At 51.6% G+C, this 17,212-nt stretch overlaps 1 protein-coding gene across 2 annotated transcripts; it reads right to left on the bottom strand.

The window, feature by feature from the left end:
- Positions 1-795: 795 nt before the first annotated feature.
- On the bottom strand, positions 796-9,240 carry ARSI (arylsulfatase family member I). Of its 2 annotated transcripts, none has more exons than XM_065875101.1 (2): positions 9,209-9,240; positions 796-2,218 (listed from the first exon to the last, which is right to left on the bottom strand). In XM_065875101.1, exons 1-2 carry the CDS (start codon positions 9,238-9,240, stop codon positions 796-798), a joined length of 1,455 nt encoding a protein of 484 aa, XP_065731173.1. The 2 variants fall into 2 exon arrangements, with proteins under 2 accessions (XP_065731173.1, XP_065731172.1); XM_065875100.1 differs by lacking the exon at positions 9,209-9,240 and adding an exon at positions 6,410-6,726 and having other exon boundaries at positions 796-2,200.
- Positions 9,241-17,212: the final 7,972 nt, after the last annotated feature.

The raw sequence follows: 17,212 nt of genomic DNA on the forward strand, positions 1-17,212 counted from the left end.
TTCACGGGTTCCTCCACAACCATTACCTCGGCCAGTCCTCTACAGGCCTGTGAGGTAGGCAGAGCCAGGGCTAGCACTCCCATTGCAGGTGGGGAAATCGAGGCCCAGGGGAAAAGGACTGGGCCGAAGGTCAGAGTAGAACCCAGATGTCCTGATTGTGGGTGCACGGCTCTTTTCACAGTTTGATCCTGCAGGAGCTAATAGCCATGCCCAGTCCTCCCCTTCCCTCCCAGGAAGACGAGCTCACCACCACTGCTCCCACCACTAGTCTGTTCCCAGGACTAGCCCAGGCCACATGAAGATCCAGGAAGGTCACCCCCAGGTCCCTTCAGAGAGCGGCCACATCACCACGCCTCGGCTGGGGTCCAGGCCTGGAGCTGCCTCCAGGTGGTCCCTCACCCAAGAAGTACCACAGAGGTCCAGGGTTCAAGAGCCAGGCCTTAAGTGCGCTAGGAGGTGACAAAGTTGATGGGAACTCCACCACAGCCCCAGGCACCAGGTCCACACCACAGAGCGACAAGGCTCTTAGAGCTCATTCTCCAGATGAGGAAACTGAGGCCCAGAGAGCTCATGCAGGTCACTCGAGGTCACAGAGCAAGTCAACGGAGAGGTGGGACTGGGACCCAGGGATCCCAGTCTAGTTTATTCTCTCCCGATTCCTAAACCAAGCTCCCCACCCTTCAACTGAGGGGCTCGACGCCCTCCATTTCTCTGCAGATGAGGACTTGACCTGGGGCCCCTCGCTGGTGAGGACCAGGGCCAGGCTTGCGCGGGGAAGGACCTCACCTCCCCCCATCAGATCCGGTGGGACATCAGTCTGGTGTTGAGTTTACGGAAAAAGGATCGCAGCTTGCAAATCTTGCATTTTTTCTTACGGTGCCCTCGGGAAAGGCTTCGAGCCCTGCTTTCCTCCTCTTCTTCATCTTCTTCCTCATCACTGGCCCAGGGCCCCCAAGCACCCCCATTAAAGTCAGGATGGGCTCGCGGATTCTCAGCTGGGTAGCGCACGGGGATGGCTGTGCGGTTATAGTCCGCCAAGCGGGCCAGCAGGGCTCGGACCACATCCGGCCGCTGGCCAGCGAGGTCCTCCCGTTCGTAGGGGTCAGCACTGATGTTGAAGAGCCACACAGCCTGGCGGGCGCTGGCCATCCGCTCCAGGTTCCACCAGCTGCCGGGGAAGGCAGCCAGCGTCTGGGGTGGGATCCAGTCGCCGTAGCCCGGGTCTCCCGTCAGCAGCTTCCACTCGCCCACGCGGATGGCGGCCTGCACGGCAGTGTTCCAGATGCCGAAGCCACCCTCCAGGGAGCCATGCCGGGCGTGGTTGTAGAGCGGGTCAATGTTGTGCAGGATCTCCGTGCGTGGCGAGGCCCAGCCCTCGCTGATGGCTGGCCACACATCATAGCCGTCCAGCCCATCGGCTGCCGAGGCGGTGCCACCCGCCAGACCCACCAGGGTCGGGTACCAGTCAGTGATGTGCACCAGTGCCCGGCTTGTCCACCGCTTTCGCTTGAGCAGGGGGCTGTGGACGAAGCCCAGGCCCCGCACGCCCCCTTCCCAGTAAGTGCCCTTGCGTCCTCGCAGTGGCCAGTTGCTGCCCCCCGAGAAGGTCTGGCCACCATTGTCACTGGAGAAGATGATGACACTGTTGTCGTAGAAACCATAGCGCTTGAGGGCCCAGGTGATATTGCGCACGGCCTCATCCATGCAGGTCACCATGGCCGCATACTTCCGCCGGGCCACGTTGCCCATGGTGCGGTAGCGGTACAGGTACTCGCGAGGGGACTGCAGGGGTGTGTGGACCGCCTGGAAGGCCACATAGAGGAAGAGAGGCCGCCGGGGGCTGTGGCTGGCTAGGATGTGGCTGACGCGCTGGGCATAGAGCAGAGTGGAGTACTGGCCGCTGAGCCCCCATGCCACACTCTCACCCTCGTGCAGGTCAAAGCCGCACACCCCCGGGCCATCGCAGTTGTCATAGGTGTAGTAGTCCACGTTGCCTGTGAGAGAGCCCAGAAAGGTGTCAAAGCCCCGGCGGGTGGGCAGGCACTCCTTCCGGTAGAAGCCCAGGTGCCACTTGCCCACCATGTGGGTAGAGTAACCCAGCTCCTGCAGCTTCTGGGGCAGTGTTACCTGGTCCAGGGGCAGGCAGTTGGGCTGCCGAGGGCGGATGATGGAATGCTGCAGTCCTGTGTGGATCTGGTATCTGGTGGGAAGAGGGGAGGACACAGAAGGCACCAGTGAGCCAGAAACCACTGCTCTGGCCACCCAACCCCCAACACTCACCCTGAGGTAGGCTCTGATCCAAGCGCTACCAGTAAGCAAAGTAACAGTAACCAGTAGGTGTTATCAAATGTGCCAAGCACTTCAAATGCATTATCTCATTGAATCCTCAAAATCAACTGAAGCAGGTATCATTGTCACCTTACAGATGAGGAGGAATAAGCTCAGAATGGTTAAGCCACCCGTGCAGTATCACACAGCTAGGAAGTTGGGGAGTTAAGAGTTGAACCCGGGCTAATCATAGCAACAACAATAATAAAAGCTGACGCCAAGCACTTGCTGTATGCCTAGCACTGTGCTAAGCCCTTTATAGGAATTATCTCACTAAATCCTCACCGTAACCTAGGGGGTGCCTATCGTTATTATTATTCCCGTCTCCCAAATAAGAAAACTGAGGTTCAGTAAATTAAGTCATTTGTCCAGTGATTCACACAATTAGTAATTGGAGTTGGGATCTGTATCCCCAGCAGTCTGACTCCAGGTTTCAGAGTCCCTACACTCTAAGCCACTAACTTGCCATGGGGCCTAGAGCAAGTCTTACACTCCCAAGAAAACTCCTATTCACTCTTAAACGCCCAGCCCAAATGCTACCCTCACTGTAAAGTTTCTCACAGTTTCTCACTCAAAGAATGAGTCACTTTTGCTTCTGGGTTCCCACAGCATTTAGTACAAATCTTCATTGGTCCAACTTGGCCATAGGATTCTACTCAGTCATCTGTACATGCTCTTGGGCCCGATGATATTTAATGAGACCGTCCCTTACTCATCCTTGCATTCCTAGCATTCAGGTGATGTTTCAAGGACACTCAATTACGAAATGAATGAATGAAGAATGGCCCTCAAAGGATTTTAGAGCCAGAAGGGACCCAAGTCATTTTCTAGTCTATTCACCTCAACTTAAAAAGAAAATAAGGTACAGAGGAGGGGAAAGACCTTGCCCAAGGTCACTCAGTGGTCAGGAGCGGAGCCAGGACTTGAACATAAATCCAATCAGAGTCCAAGCACAGACCCTCTTCTGGCAAACTAGGCTGCCACTTCTCTTCCCCCACTGAGGCCTCAGTTTGTCATCTGTAGGAGTGAGTTGGTTGGAATGGGACACCTCCAAAAACCTTCCAGCTCCCAAATTTTATGAGACCAGTTCTCACGTGTCTGCCCACAAGTTTATGTGGCCCCTAGATCCAGGTCACTCACACAGGCTAACACCCTGAGGCAGGAGCAACTGGTTAGCAGGACTCTGCATTCCTCGCTTATTCATTCATATCCCTTTCCTTCTGTGGTCAAGGCACCCATGTGATCTGCTTAGGGTGTCTTGCCTTTACTCAAGTCTTACAAGTCCCAAACTAAATAAGAAGCCTGGAACTTCACACGTGTATTAGAACCCCACACGTTTTTCTCACTCCCGGGCATCAAAATCAAGCCCAGACCTAAATTCCTGACAACTTTAAGCCAGGCACTGGGATGGGTTTTTCTGTTTTGGTTTCCTTATCTTAAAGCTGCTTTGCTGGGCTTCCCTGGTGGCACAGTGGTTAAGAATCCGCCTGCCAACGCAGGGGACATGGGTTTGAGCTCCGGTCCAGGAAGATCCCACATGCCGCGGGGCAACGAAGTCCGTGCGCCACAACTACTGAGCCTGTGCTCTAGAGCCCACGAGCCACAGCTACTGAAGCCCCCGTGCCACAACTACCGAAGACCCCGCGCCTAGAGCCTGTGCTCCGCAACAAGAGAAGCCACCACAATGAGAAGCCCGCGCACTGCAACGAAGACCCAACGCAGCCAAAAAATAAAATAATAAAATAAATTAAAAAAAAAAAAAGTTGGAGCCTGTTGGCCCCGTTGCTTCACTGCTGGGGTGAGTTGAATTGTGTCCCTCTCCAAAAGTGACCTCAAAAAAAAAAAGCTGTTTTGGTTGTTAGCTATCATTAGCTACTACTGCCATTTATTTATTTATTTATGGCTGCGTTGGGTCTTCATTGCTGCACATGGGCTTTCTCTAGTTATGGCGAGCGGAGGCTACTCTTTGTTGCGGTGCGCGGGCTTCTCATTGCAGTGGCTTCTCTTGTTGCAGAGCACAGGCTCTAGGTGGGAGGGCCTCAGTAGTTGTGGCACATGGGCTCAGTAGTTGTGGCGCATGGGCTTAGTTGTGGAATCGTCCCGGACCACGGCTCGAACCCGTGTCCCCTGCATCGGCAGGCGGATTCTTAACCACTGCGCCACCAGGGAAGACCCGCTACTGCCATTTTTAACACTATATGCCGCACACACTATTTCACTTACTTTGCATAAGAAACCTATAGTGAAGACTGCTATTAGTTCCATTCTACAGGTGACGAAACTGAGACTCCCAAAAGTGCAGCAACGGGCCCAAGTTCAGACAGCTGGCAAGCAGTGGAGCTGAGCCTTGAGCTCAGGTCTCTGAGACTCATGCTCAAAATCTCTCAGTGATGTGGCCTCTGCAGACCTCAGTCAAGCTAATGAACGATTAGATTTGATACAGGAAGTACCCTAGGCCCCTGAGTCACAGCGAGCCTCTCTTCATAGGGGCTGGGCGCCATGGAACATTGGTTCATAAAGTGGGTGGGCCAGCTAAGTCACCACAGCCTGTCTGCAAGTGAGTAATGCAGGAAACTGTCTCTCTCCAGCTTTACCAAACACAACTGGACGCACTAACAAACACTAATGAGAGTAGTCAGCATCAGTCAGATGGAGCCAGCTGCAGGGGGCGGAGGGCAGACGCTGCCCAGCCACGCTCAGCTAACTTTGCAGATTCGGGGGGGTGGGGAAGTGCTGGGGGGGCTGGAACACTGCCCTGCATGCTGTTCATTCCCCTGCTTAAACCAAAAGTCATCTCTCGGAGAGAAATGCAAACATGTGCACAATTCTCAGGAATGCAGATTCCTCCTCCCTCTTCTGGAGGTTGGTCAACACTTGGCCTTTACCATCAGCCCCCAACCCTCAACACTTACACTGGTGTCCCTTCCTCTTTCCTGTTCTCTTTCCCAGTTCCTAGAGCTCAATGCTGAGCAGCAGACGGAAGAAAGAAAAGGCATCCCTTTTGACTCCCAGCTGCAGGGCCCCTCTAAAGCACCTGGCCTCTCAGTCCTCTCTCCTACAGACCCCGAAGTTTGGCACAGGCATCGAGTTTGGCCCTCCCTGATTCTGTGCCTCAGCTTCTCCCATCCAGGAAACAGGGAGACTATGGCTCTGGTTTCTGAGATCACACTAGTGGCTTTTGGGTAGAACTTGGGAGAAAGCATGCCCCATCCAAGGATTAGCTTCAGCCGTGCCAAAGGATTTTCTCCTAAGTGGCCGGCGTTTTGCCTTCTACACACACACACACACACACACACACACACACACACACACACACACGCCTCCTGTTTCCCTGCTCTTTTAATCCTGTAATCCTACCACCTTGCCTGTGGACAACTCCTTATGGAGAAAGCAGCACATCTCCTTGGGGCCCCCAGCCAACTTGGGAGGATTTTGCAGATGAAAAAACAGAGGCTTTGAGAAATGAAGTGACTAGCCTAAGGCTACACAGGTCACTGCATCCTGTGTGTGTCTTTCTCCTCCACCTATCAACTCCTTGGCTTCCTCCCAATGTTGTCATCAAACAATTTGGGGACCCTAATCCCTCCAGTGACATAGAGGCTGCCATTTATTGATAGCCAAGCAGGCTATATGCAACTGGTTTCATCCTCACCACTCCTTTCCAAGATTTAAAACTGTTCACCCCATTTTATGGACAAGAAAACTGAGGCTTGGAGGAGTTAAGTGATTTGCTCAGAGTCTCAGGGTGTGTAAATAGAAGCAGCACTCAAAGCTAAGTGTCAGAGGCTGCCATGTCCCTCTAACAAAGAGATGACCAGATGTCTCCTTCACATGGCGTGGAGTTTGAATGTCCTAGAACATCAGAGGGAGAAGACCCCAAAGATGATCCAACACATTCAGCGTACAGGGAAACTGAGGCCCATAAAGGGCAAAGGACTTACTAATGATCACAGCCAATTGGGGACAGAACTGGCTGTGAGCCCGAGCTTCCCGGTGGGGGTAATGTCGGTACACGTGAAACCTACAGTTGGGTTTATTTGGGGCTTGAACCACCAGCATCAGTGGCTTGGGCCATGCCTACCTGCCCGTGAGAAGTTGGCTCCGCGAAGGCGTGCAGATGGGCTGGATATAGTAATTCTCCAACTTGACACCCTCGGCTGCCAGCCGGTCCAACGTAGGGGTTTCGATATCTGAGCCATGGTAGCCCACGTCGTGGTAGCCCTGGTCGTCGGTGAGGATGAAGATGATGTGGGGAGGCTGGCGTGGAGCGACCGAGGGCTGATCGCAGGCCTCCGCGGGCGCGTCAGCCACTAGGCTCGGCTTGGCCCAGTCCCAGGACAGGTAGCCGAAGCTGAGCAGGCTGACCAGAGAGAAGCCGGTGAGGGCGTGCATCGCCATGCCGGCCCGTGCGTTCCGGCGCGCAGGGCTCCCAGGGCCTCACCGCCTCGCGCGCCCAGGGCGCACGGCCCGCACGCCCTCCGGCCAGCCCGCCCGGACACCGCGAGAGCGCTCAGCGTCCCCAGGGGAGGTCCAGCGGCCAGCCCGCGACTGCCTGGACTATGAGGCCGGACCTGCGCGGCCGCAGCGGGGCGCTCTGGGGAGGTCAGGCCCGCGCCGAGCTGCCTCCCGCTGCCTGAGCGCCAGCTCTGCGCCGCCCGTGCTCCCTCTCCCCCAGTTCAGCCAGGCCAGCCTGAGACTTGGTGTGGCGGCTTCCAAAAAGTGCTCTCCACCATCCTCTGACTCCCGTCTTCCTTCTAGCCCTCGATTTCTCCCGTCTCCTAATTTCTCTCGCCTCTGCTTTCCCTTTCTCCTCCTCCCGACCCTCCAGCCCCTGGCCCAGCCTCTCGCCCCGCCCGGAGACCGGAGAACTGTCGGCTCCGTAGGGTGGTGGGCAGGACCCCAGCGGGGAAGGGGGAGGAAGCACGGGCTGGGCGGGTCTGTGGGGGACACCGCGGGAGAGAATGCGAAAAAGTTGTAACATCTGCCGGGGCCGAGCCCCAGGTAGAGGGGCGGGGCGTCCAGCGGCGGCCCCGCCCCCGGGCGGGAAGCCCGGGTCGGCTGGGCCCTCTGGCTCCAGCCTCCGCCCTGGCCCAGACTGGGGAAAGGAGGGAGGGGGCTGCGCGGAATTCGATGGAACAGATCTGGAATGGCCCGGTCGGACATTCCTCGATCATGGAGTCTTAGCTTCTCTGAGTGCCAGTCCTGGAAGGGAGGCGCATAATTTTCTATGCCAAGCCGGTCATTCTACAGCTGGTGAAACTGAGGCCCTGAGATGGCCGGGAACTCGTCTAAAGCACGAGCAAGTTGGTGGCTTCTTCCCTCTTGGGGCTAACAGCGGCTGGCTGAGTGGCAGTAGAGACAGCAATGGAGAGTAGGGACGACTTTGGCAAGCACCGACTTTGGCAAGCACCAGAAATAGGTTCTGGCCTTGCCGGGGGCTTACCTCTCTCCCCGACCCCCCCCCCTCCTCGTTCTTCAATTGACAGCTTGAATCTTAGACTGGCAGCCCTAGAATTCCGAGGACAGAAGCTGTTGTATACATCTTGTTCTCCACAGGCTCCAGAAGCTCGATCAGTACGTATTGCAGGGATGAATAGATGAAGGGGCCTCAGAGGTCGCCCAGGCCAACACTCACCCAAGGAAATCTCCACAGCTGGGAAAGCAAGGTTGGGGAACTCCTGGGCCAGGCAAGTATCACAAATGAGTAAAGCAGAGAGGCCACCGTGTTGGCTGAGGAAGGCAGGGACTGCATGGTGCAAAAGACCTCAGCCTCGTGTCCAGCTGACTGTTTTCATGAAAGAATGTGGACCAGTGTTTCCAGATCTTCTGATTTTCCCGAGAACACCCAAATACAGATTATTATGAGAAATATTCCAATTGTTAAGAGCTAGTAACTAATTTAAAGTAAATTGAAGCCCTGTATAGGCCAAATCAAACCTATCTGAGGAATATTTTAGGCCATCGGGCGCCTGTTTGCAACTTCCACTCTGCATCATTGTTTTCCAGATTTTTAACGAGGCTGTATTTTTTTAGTGGGAAAACTGAATTAAACAAAACTAGTTAGGCTTTTTTACTCCTGGAACTTCAATCTTTAATATGCTCATCTCCAAAAGTAGGGGTTTCTAAAACTGTATTTCCCAATTTTATGTGACTGAGGACCCTCTTTTTCACAGAGCTTCTCCAAGAGCCCGTGTTTTGGGAACTTTGAAACACAAAGACTGCCCAGGTGGGTCTTCTCTCCCAGCATCTTTCCCCTGCCAATATTCTGCCGTGTTCCCTTCCCTTTTCTTTAAAACCACTGTGTGTGGGGAAAGAAACCAGACCTCCAAAATAGCAGCCCAAGTGAATCTGCATTTCGAAATGAGGGCTGCGTGGGGCTGGCCACTCCTGTTTGCTCAAAGCCCCAGATTTAGGATGACCAGATTTATCAGAAGGGAAAACTGAGCCTGTTGTTCCGGCAGAAGAAATGTTGAGGATGGACAGGAAAAATACAGCCTCCTGCGGGGAATGCAGCTAAAATGGTGCTTCCGGAGGCTTCAGCCTGAGGCTGTCCAGGGTGTCAAAGTGGGACAGGTCACAGGAGGTCAGATGGACTTGGGTTTTGCATTCTTCGCATTGTCTGTCCCAGACCTTGGTCAGGAGGAACTGACCAAGTTCCTCCTGAGAAATGGCACAAGGAGAAACAGCGAGGGGGTTGGGGTGGGGATTCAGACTTGAAGAAATAGGTCCAGGGAGGCCAGCCCACGGGCTGTAGATCTCTGTGGAGCTGCCACAGGGACAAGACAAGCAGACTTTCTGAGAGTTCAAGACCGTGGGCTCTGACATCAGACTGCTTGAGTTCAAATCCTGGCACTTATTTGAGGTCAGGCCTTGGCCAAATTATTTTGCCTCCCTCAGCCTCAATTTCTTCATCTGTAAAATGGGGTGATAATATAAATGAGATACAACACAGTGCTCAGTAAATGCCCAGCACATAGTAAGCACTTGATGAATGTCAGTGGTTATGATGATTGTTCTCTGTGCTTCTGAGAGAAAAGACTGAGTCCTGTGGGTGAAAGTTAGTGGGAAACAGATTTCAGGCCAATTTAAGGGATTACTTGTGTAGGAAACCTGGCAGATTGCTTAATAAAAGGATGGCAGTGATGAGTGAATCACCATGTGGAGAAGAGTGGGTGGACTCTTGTTCCCCAATATTCACATTTCTTTGAAGAGTCCCTCAGTAATCACTGAAACCCACAGTGGCTTCAGAGGGCTCCATCCCCACCCCACCCCCCACCCCGCCTCTAATGTTCTAGGGAAATAAACTCTGACCCTCAACTCTTCCTTTAATGCCATTACACAACTGGGCCAGGGTGCAACATTGAAGCCAGACATTTCCAAAGGCTTAGGGATGGGATGACAAAGCGGGAAATAAACACACAGAGTAATGTGAATCCAGGTCATGGCACTTTCAGAATGTGGCTCACTCATCTTCCCTTTGTGTTCTCTACCGTATGCCTACCTGTCCTCTTCCCTGGGACAATGTCCATCAGCCCTACCCCATCCAGGTAGATCGCAAGAACTCCAAGATGTCTTAAGTTCAGACCCAAGAAGTAAGGCTCAGAGAAACAGAAGTCCCTTCTCCAGCTAAACCAGCCTTTGCAGTTTCTATCTCAGGATCCAAGATGATTCCAAGATGATTGACAGCAGGAACATCCACAGGGAAGTTCCACCCCCCCATTCCCATAGGTGTACACATACGCCATAACCCCCAAAGGACACCTACATGAAAACCCTACTAGAAGCTTAACACATGCACACGAAATGCAGATCAGATGTGGCAGGGGTTGGTGTTGTTACTTGCTGTTGGAGATTTCCATTGATGAAATCAGACTTCAAAAAGCACTGAGTTCCTCATTACTGGAACTATGCAAGAAGGGGAAAAAGTGCCCGTCTGTCCCGGAGGTAATAGGAGAGAGATTCCTGAACTAAAATGGGGACCAAAGCTAAAGGACTTTGAAAGTTCTTTCCAACTTGAAAACGTTATGATTCTAATTATTTATTCCCAGACAATTTTTTTAGGACACAGAGATATAAAAGTGAAACGCAGGTGAGTCTTTTTTGTGCCTTTGTCTTTCATTGCTGTGCGTGGTCTGTGTGTGTGTATGTGTGTAGGGGGCTGTGTGTGCGTAGGTGTGTGTGTACTTGTGTAGGTGTGTATGTGTGTAGGTGTGCAGCTGTGTAAGTTATGTTTGGCCGTCTTTGAAGTAAAATTATCTTAGTACAGTTATTATTTCCTTCTGACTTAACTGACCTTGGCAAAGATCTTATGTACAGATCATGCATGCTGTCATCCTCTGGAAGTCAATTTGTCTATGCTGGACCAAATCAAGGAGCTACAAGAAAACATAGAAGGCCTCTGGACAGACAAAAATGTCACACAGTTCAATCCCTTAACTTAGAGTAGAGCTCCTCAGGCCTTCCTCACTCCAAGCCTACTGACTCTTACTTCATATGCAATTCTTATAAGGCTAATGATTTCATTTGCCAGCCCAAGAATATTGGAAGCAGCTCAGAGGGAATACATAAGAAGGTGGCACGAGGCACCTGCCTGTTCTATAGTAATACAGTTTCATAGTGAAAACATTAGGGAGAAACAAAAGAATAAAGATAAAATCAGACTGATGAGTTCCCAAAGCCTGGGAGTTTGGGGCCATTTGATGCAGAAGCAAAGAGCCATATCTACCCGAACAGAACCAAGGGCATCACCAGATCACAACCCAGCATAGAAATGAATGACGGGTCGCCCTCCAGAGTTTAAATCCTGTTCGGGATCCTCTTTTGAAGAAAACTGGGGAAGGCATCAATTACTTTTTCTATCCAAAATGGTTACTATGACAAGTTCATGGTGTAAGCTCAGCTTCCATTGTAGAACATCCTCCCAGAATCCGCAGGCTCAGCTTCCATTGTAGAACATCCTCCCAGAATCCGCAGGCTCAGGAGGCAGTACCTCCTGCAGTGCTTCTGGGGTGGCGAGGAGGATCCTGCACAGCTGTGATGCTGGAGGTCAGGCTCAGCAACCATAGAGCATGCTCCGCAGGGACAGGTCTAGCTCATCCACCTCCTACCTCCTCCTCACTGCCCTCAGATGCCAGCATTATGTTCCCTGCACTTCAAGCCCCATAAGCCTCTGTAGCTTGAAAGGGTGAGTGGCACTTGGGAAAGCAGTGCGCCAAGTGGGAGCACAGAAATTCCCTTTCTCACAGGTGGGCTGTATCCTCCTATGGAAGAGCAAAGACCTCCCGCAAAAGAAAATTCCACAGGTGCCCTTGTTCACCTCGTCTAGTAACCCCTGGTTCTCGCCTTAACCCCCACGCTCTTGACTAGTGCATCATTCATTATAATTAATTAATGATTAATGGTAAGGTCAGAAGTGTTTAAGAAAGCCAGGATGGCTGCCCTATGGAGAATGTATTGCCAGGGTCCCAGTTAAGGGTGCATGTGAGAAGTCCAGGTAGAGACCGGCCTGCCGAGGTGAGCCATTCTCCCCAGTGGGCAGGTTGAGGCCCGGTTCTTGCTGGATATCGCTGTATTTGGGCAAAATGGTTCTGGGAGGAAAAGTGCTTTCCTCCTTGATGCTGGGGCAGCCCCTTTAGCATTTCCAGGGGAGACACACATTCCCCTGACCCCTGCTTCCAGGCCCTCTTGGTGGTCTCGCTGAGTGCCCCTTGTCTGTCAGAATCTCATATCAGACATCTGAGCCCGGAGTGGCAAGAGCCCGGGCACCCAAAGCCCCTTGTCTTTAACCCTTCACTGGGCTCTGGCCCTGGGCATTTCAATGGCTCCTTTCTCTGGCGCTCAATGAAACATTCTTCCGAGTAGATTATTGAAAGCAGAGCTCTGGATACACAATGGGCGCTCTGTGCTCGCAGCCACTGCCCAATCTGTTTGCCCAGCCTGACTGCGGCCTCCCCTCTCCGCACACCATCCACCCTCCACCCACCCGACCCCGGCCCCACCTCAAGCCCAGCTCGCTAGAGGGAGGCCGTATGAAAGGACTTGTTCTCCGCCTTCTCAGAAGTTCCCGCTGTGGCCTCTGCCAGCTTTGGGCAGAATTAGCCTAACGTGTCCCAGGCTTGCCTCCAGCCCATCCGTCCATCTACCTGAGGCTCTGCCCACTTTGATGTCCAGAGGCTTCTGTCCTCACTGGTCAGCTGAAGTTTCTCTCTTTCTCACACATACACACACATGCAGATATGTGCACGCACACGCACACACACACACACACACACACACACACACACATCAGATGGGACTGTCAAAGAAAGAGGTGAAATCTCAGAGAATCACATGGAGAGTGGGGGCCACTGAGATCCAGATAAATGGAGGGGCTCCTAAAAGAGAGAATGGCAGGCTGCGCACCAGCGCTGCCACCCACCCCCACCCCACCCCCGCCCATCCCAGGGCTCCAAGTTCCTTGCAGGTTCAGAGACGGCAAGAGTGTTCGGGTTAAATGTGAGACGTCGGAACCAGATTGCCTGTGTTCCAGCCCAGCTCTGCCATTTGCTAGCTGTGTGACTTAGTTATCTGAGTTAACCTCTTACTTGTAAAATGGAAATAATAATAGTACCCACCTCATAAGGTTGTTGTCAGGATCACAGCAGACAAGGCAAGTGAAACTCTTAGCACAGTGCCTGGTGCATAATAAGCTCTCGAGAACAGATAGCTATGTTATTATTGTCACTATACTTAGATATTGTCATTATACTTAGATTCTATTGTCATTATATTTAGAGTCTATTCCTACAAGTGTACAAAATCCACATTCAGGGACAAAAATCCACATTCTCCTGATCAAGTCATTCCTTTCCTCCAAGACTTTCAATGGCTACCAACTGTCTACAGTAAAAAATCCAGGCTCTTGGCCTGGCACTTAGGGGTAGAGCTTTGATTTCCTCCTTCATAATAGTCACTGGACACGTGGAAGATAAATAAGTCCCATCACTATATTACGGTTGTCATGGTCATCATCTATTGTACTACTTGGAGAAACTGGCTTTTAGCACAAATTTATAAGGAGACCCTGCCTGGGGGAACAAAAACAACCCTGAATCAATACCAAATTGAAATTCAGAAGTAATAATAATAATAGCTTGCATTTATTGAATATCTACTATGTGTCTGGTACCACGCATGACACTTTATATCTATTATCTCACAATTCTCATGTAGTCCTAGGATGTAGGTAAAATTATTACCATCATCTTACAGATGGAGGAACTGAGAAGCAAAGAAGGAGTAAGTAATTTGCAGGACTTCCCTGGCGGTCCAGTGGTCAAGACTCCACAATTCCACTGCAGGGGGTGCAGGTTCGATCCCTGGTCAGGGAACAAAGATCCCGCATGCCCTGTGGCATGGCCAAAAAGAAGAGTAAGTAATTTGCCCAGGGTCACACAGCTGGGATGTGTTAGTGCCAGGATTTGAGCCTAGGTCTAAAGTCTAACACCTGCTGTATTAAATACCATACCATTCTCCCTCCCTTTAGAGACACCAGGCCCGCCAATAGTGTCTTCACTTCCATTTTTCCCTCTGCACTTGAGTGGTTAAATGTCAACTCTCCCAATGTACTTGGAATGAGCTGGCAGTCCCAGGGCCCCTGAGAGGTCTGAATGGGCCTGGAAATATCACGGATACATACCCTGGGAGGCTCCCTCACATCAATATCCCAGGTGGAGATGCCTCCTGAAGGGCTTCACCCCTCAGGCCCCAAGGGAGATGGGAGCCACCTTGGAGGCCTGCTCTCAGGCCTGTTCCCTGCCCTCAAACCCCTGTCCCTGAGGCCCCACTGCTGGCTCCAGTAGCTTCACGATGTCCCAAAGCCCTTCATGGCAGAGGCTTCCCCTGGCTGTCTATCTTCTCAGACCCAGATGTCACCTGTCAGCTCTGCTTCCATGTGAAACAAGAGTCAGCCTCTCAGGGCAGCAGTCTTGCTGGGCTTTTTCTTCTCAGGGACAGCACAATGCAGCCCCCACTGCCTCCTGGCCTTGGCTAGACAGCTCAAAGGCAGGGATGCTCACTAATGACAAGGATGAAGCTTGCCACTGTTCCCATGGCAACTGTGGCCCTCCACTTAGTCGATCACTTTTTGAAGCTCCTGCTGGTGTGAAAGTTATTTTGCAAAGAAATGCTTAACTCATATCCAGGAACTCTGTTCCGGGTCTTCAGATCCTTCCAGGTCTCTTATAAAGTTGACTTTCTCTTTCCTCCCTTTATTGAAATCCTTTCATCTTTAAAGCTCAGCCCAAATCCTACCTCTTCTAAGAGACCTTTCCATACTCCCTCACTCCTCCCCTCCCCACGTGGAGTCAATCTCTTGCTCGCCACACTCCCCTGAGGCGTGTTTATGGCTTTATTAGATCACAGTCTGCCTGTTTCACAGTTATTTATGTCTCCTTCTGAGCCCCTGGTGAGTGATCAGCCCATAGTAGGTACTAAACAAATATTTGTCTGAATTTATTTGAATTTCCCTTTCAAGGTTTTTAAAAATTACTATTATTAACAGTACAGACCATTACTAATAATCCGTTATGCTTGTAAAATTATTAACAGTTTATATATAGCTTCACGCTTGAAGGCACTTCTTTAAACCCCAGCTCCACCTTTGCTAGCTGTGTGACAGTGTACAAGCCCTGGAAATGCTCTCAACTGGCTTCTCATCAGTAAAATAGATTGCTGTAAATATTAAAATAAATGTGTAGGGACTTCTCTGGTGGCGCAGTGGTTAGGAATCCACCTGCTAATGCAGGGACAGGGGTTCAATCCCTGGTCCAGGCAGATCCCACGTGCTGTGGAATAACTAAGCCCATGCGCCACAACGACTGAAGCCTGCACGCCACAACTACTGAGGCCTACATGCCTAGAGCCCATGCTCCACAACAAGAGAAGCTACCACAATGAGAAGCCCACACACCACAGTGAAGAGTAGCCCCCGCTCGCCGCAACTAGAGAAAGCCTGAACACAGCAACGAAGACCCAATGCAGCCAAAAATAAATAAATAAAATAAATTTATAAAAAATAAAAGTGTAAAAGGTTTACTTAGCACAGGGCCAGATACCTAGTGGTGCTTCAATAAATGTTAGCTATTATCATTTTTGTGGGGTCTCATTTGGTCCCCACAAAAGCTCTAGGATATGAAGAAGGGCAGGGCTTTTGTCAGTGTTATCATCAGTGACACACAAAGAGACTGAGCTCAGAGAGGGGAAGAGTTGCCTAAATGTTCAGACATCAGTTGAGTGCTGTGGTGGGCACCTGCTGTCTGCCTTGGAGCCACTTCCCCTCTCCTGGAGACAGAACCCAGATTTTCCTTTGCAGAATTACTCCTCTCCACTGGTGTCAACTCCAGGGACAGGCTTGGACAATCGGAGCATCAGATGTCCCTCTGTCACAGTGATTAGTTCAGGGATGGACAAGGGGTCCAAGGCTGTCCAATGAGACTGGAGTCTGAGATTTTTGGGTGAATTTTTCTGTATTTTTTTTTTTTTTTTTTTGCGGTACGTGGGCCTCTCACTGTTGTGGCCTCTCCCGTTGCGGAGCACAGGCTCCGGACGCACAGGCTCAGCGGCCATGGCTCACGGGCCCAGCCGCTCCGCGGCACGTGGGATCTTCCCGGACCGGGGCACGAACCCGTGTCCCCTGCATCGGCAGGCGGACTCCCAACCACCGCGCCACCAGGGAAGCCCTGTGTGAATTTTTGAGAACGAGATTTTCTCTTTTCTGCTGAAATATAAGCCTGGACCTGCCTGGGACTAACCCTGACAGAGAGGAAAGCAAAACGCAGAGGCAGAAGCAGATGGACCCATAATAACAGCATCTGAGCATGCGAATCCTGAAGCTAGAACCCCCCTGGCTGTGAGTGACGTGAACCAATACGGTCTTCCTCATGCCAGTTTGCATTGATGTCTGTCACTTGCACCTGAACAAGTACCAACTATTGTTCCTCCACACAGAAGTCAAGGATCTCTTTATCCCATTCATTCACTCAACAAACACTTATTGCCATCCACTCAGCTGGCCTGAGGCTACAGTGGTGGAGAGGATAATACCAGGCTCTCTGGGAGTTAATAGCCTATTGTCATCTCACGTCACATATGAAGAGACTGAGGCTCGGGAGGGGGATGCCCCAAAGTATGTGCCCTTCAGATGATTTAGAGGACCAAGACCCTGAGTGAAGCTGGGCAGGAGCTGAGGCAGGCAGCTGGGACTTGTCAGTTACCAGCAGGACTGGTTTAGGGACTCATGAGTTTCTGCTCATCCCAGGTCAAAGCAGGCAGAAGGTTCTGGGCCCAGGCCAGAGGTTGGATGCAGAGGCTGAGGCTCTGGTTGCGTGGGTTCAGAGCTCCAGGCAGGTGACAGTGTCCTGGGAGGAGCATGGCTCTGAGATCTGACGGGGGATTTGACTCCCATGCTCTTGGCTTAATGGACAACTTCTCCTTTTGAGCTGGAACTCTGATTGTTAAAGGCTCTCCAGCATCAAGATTATCTTGGGAGGAAAAATCGGGGAGGAGGCTTCTTCTCCCAGGAGTTTTCACTACATTTTTCAGAGAGAAGGGCCCCACTTTCCAGCCTAAGCTGTGGCTAGTTTTTCTACTTTATCCGATGACTCATGCTTGGGAAAACCCAGTCTCTCCAGGGCTGGGTCCCTCAGGGAGGCTGTGATGTCTAGAAGCTGGATTTGCACTCAGCTTGATTTATCTGTCTCTGCCTTATCTGTGTCTAGCACAGGGTCTGGCATATAGTAGATGAATAAGTTTTTCTCAAATGAATGTTTGTGGGATTTTTTAAGATGGAGAGTGGTGCCCATTCTGAGGCAAACTGACCGTAAAACTAGTACAGCATAAGCTTCAG

The sequence above is a fragment of the Phocoena phocoena genome, chromosome 3 (genome assembly GCF_963924675.1).
Source record: "Phocoena phocoena chromosome 3, mPhoPho1.1, whole genome shotgun sequence".
NCBI classification, from domain to species: Eukaryota; Metazoa; Chordata; class Mammalia; order Artiodactyla; family Phocoenidae; genus Phocoena; species Phocoena phocoena.

What these genes read in the sequence shown, in the direction of transcription:
- ARSI (XM_065875100.1), bottom strand. Translation starts at nt 6,726, where the DNA reads ATGGCGATGCACGCCCTCACCGGCTTCTCTCTGGTCAGCCTGCTCAGC. An exon ending in AGCCAACTTCTCACGGGCAG is followed by an intron (nt 2,201 to 6,409) that starts GTAGGCATGGCC and finishes TCTTCCCACCAG; the next exon opens with ATACCAGATCCACACAGGAC.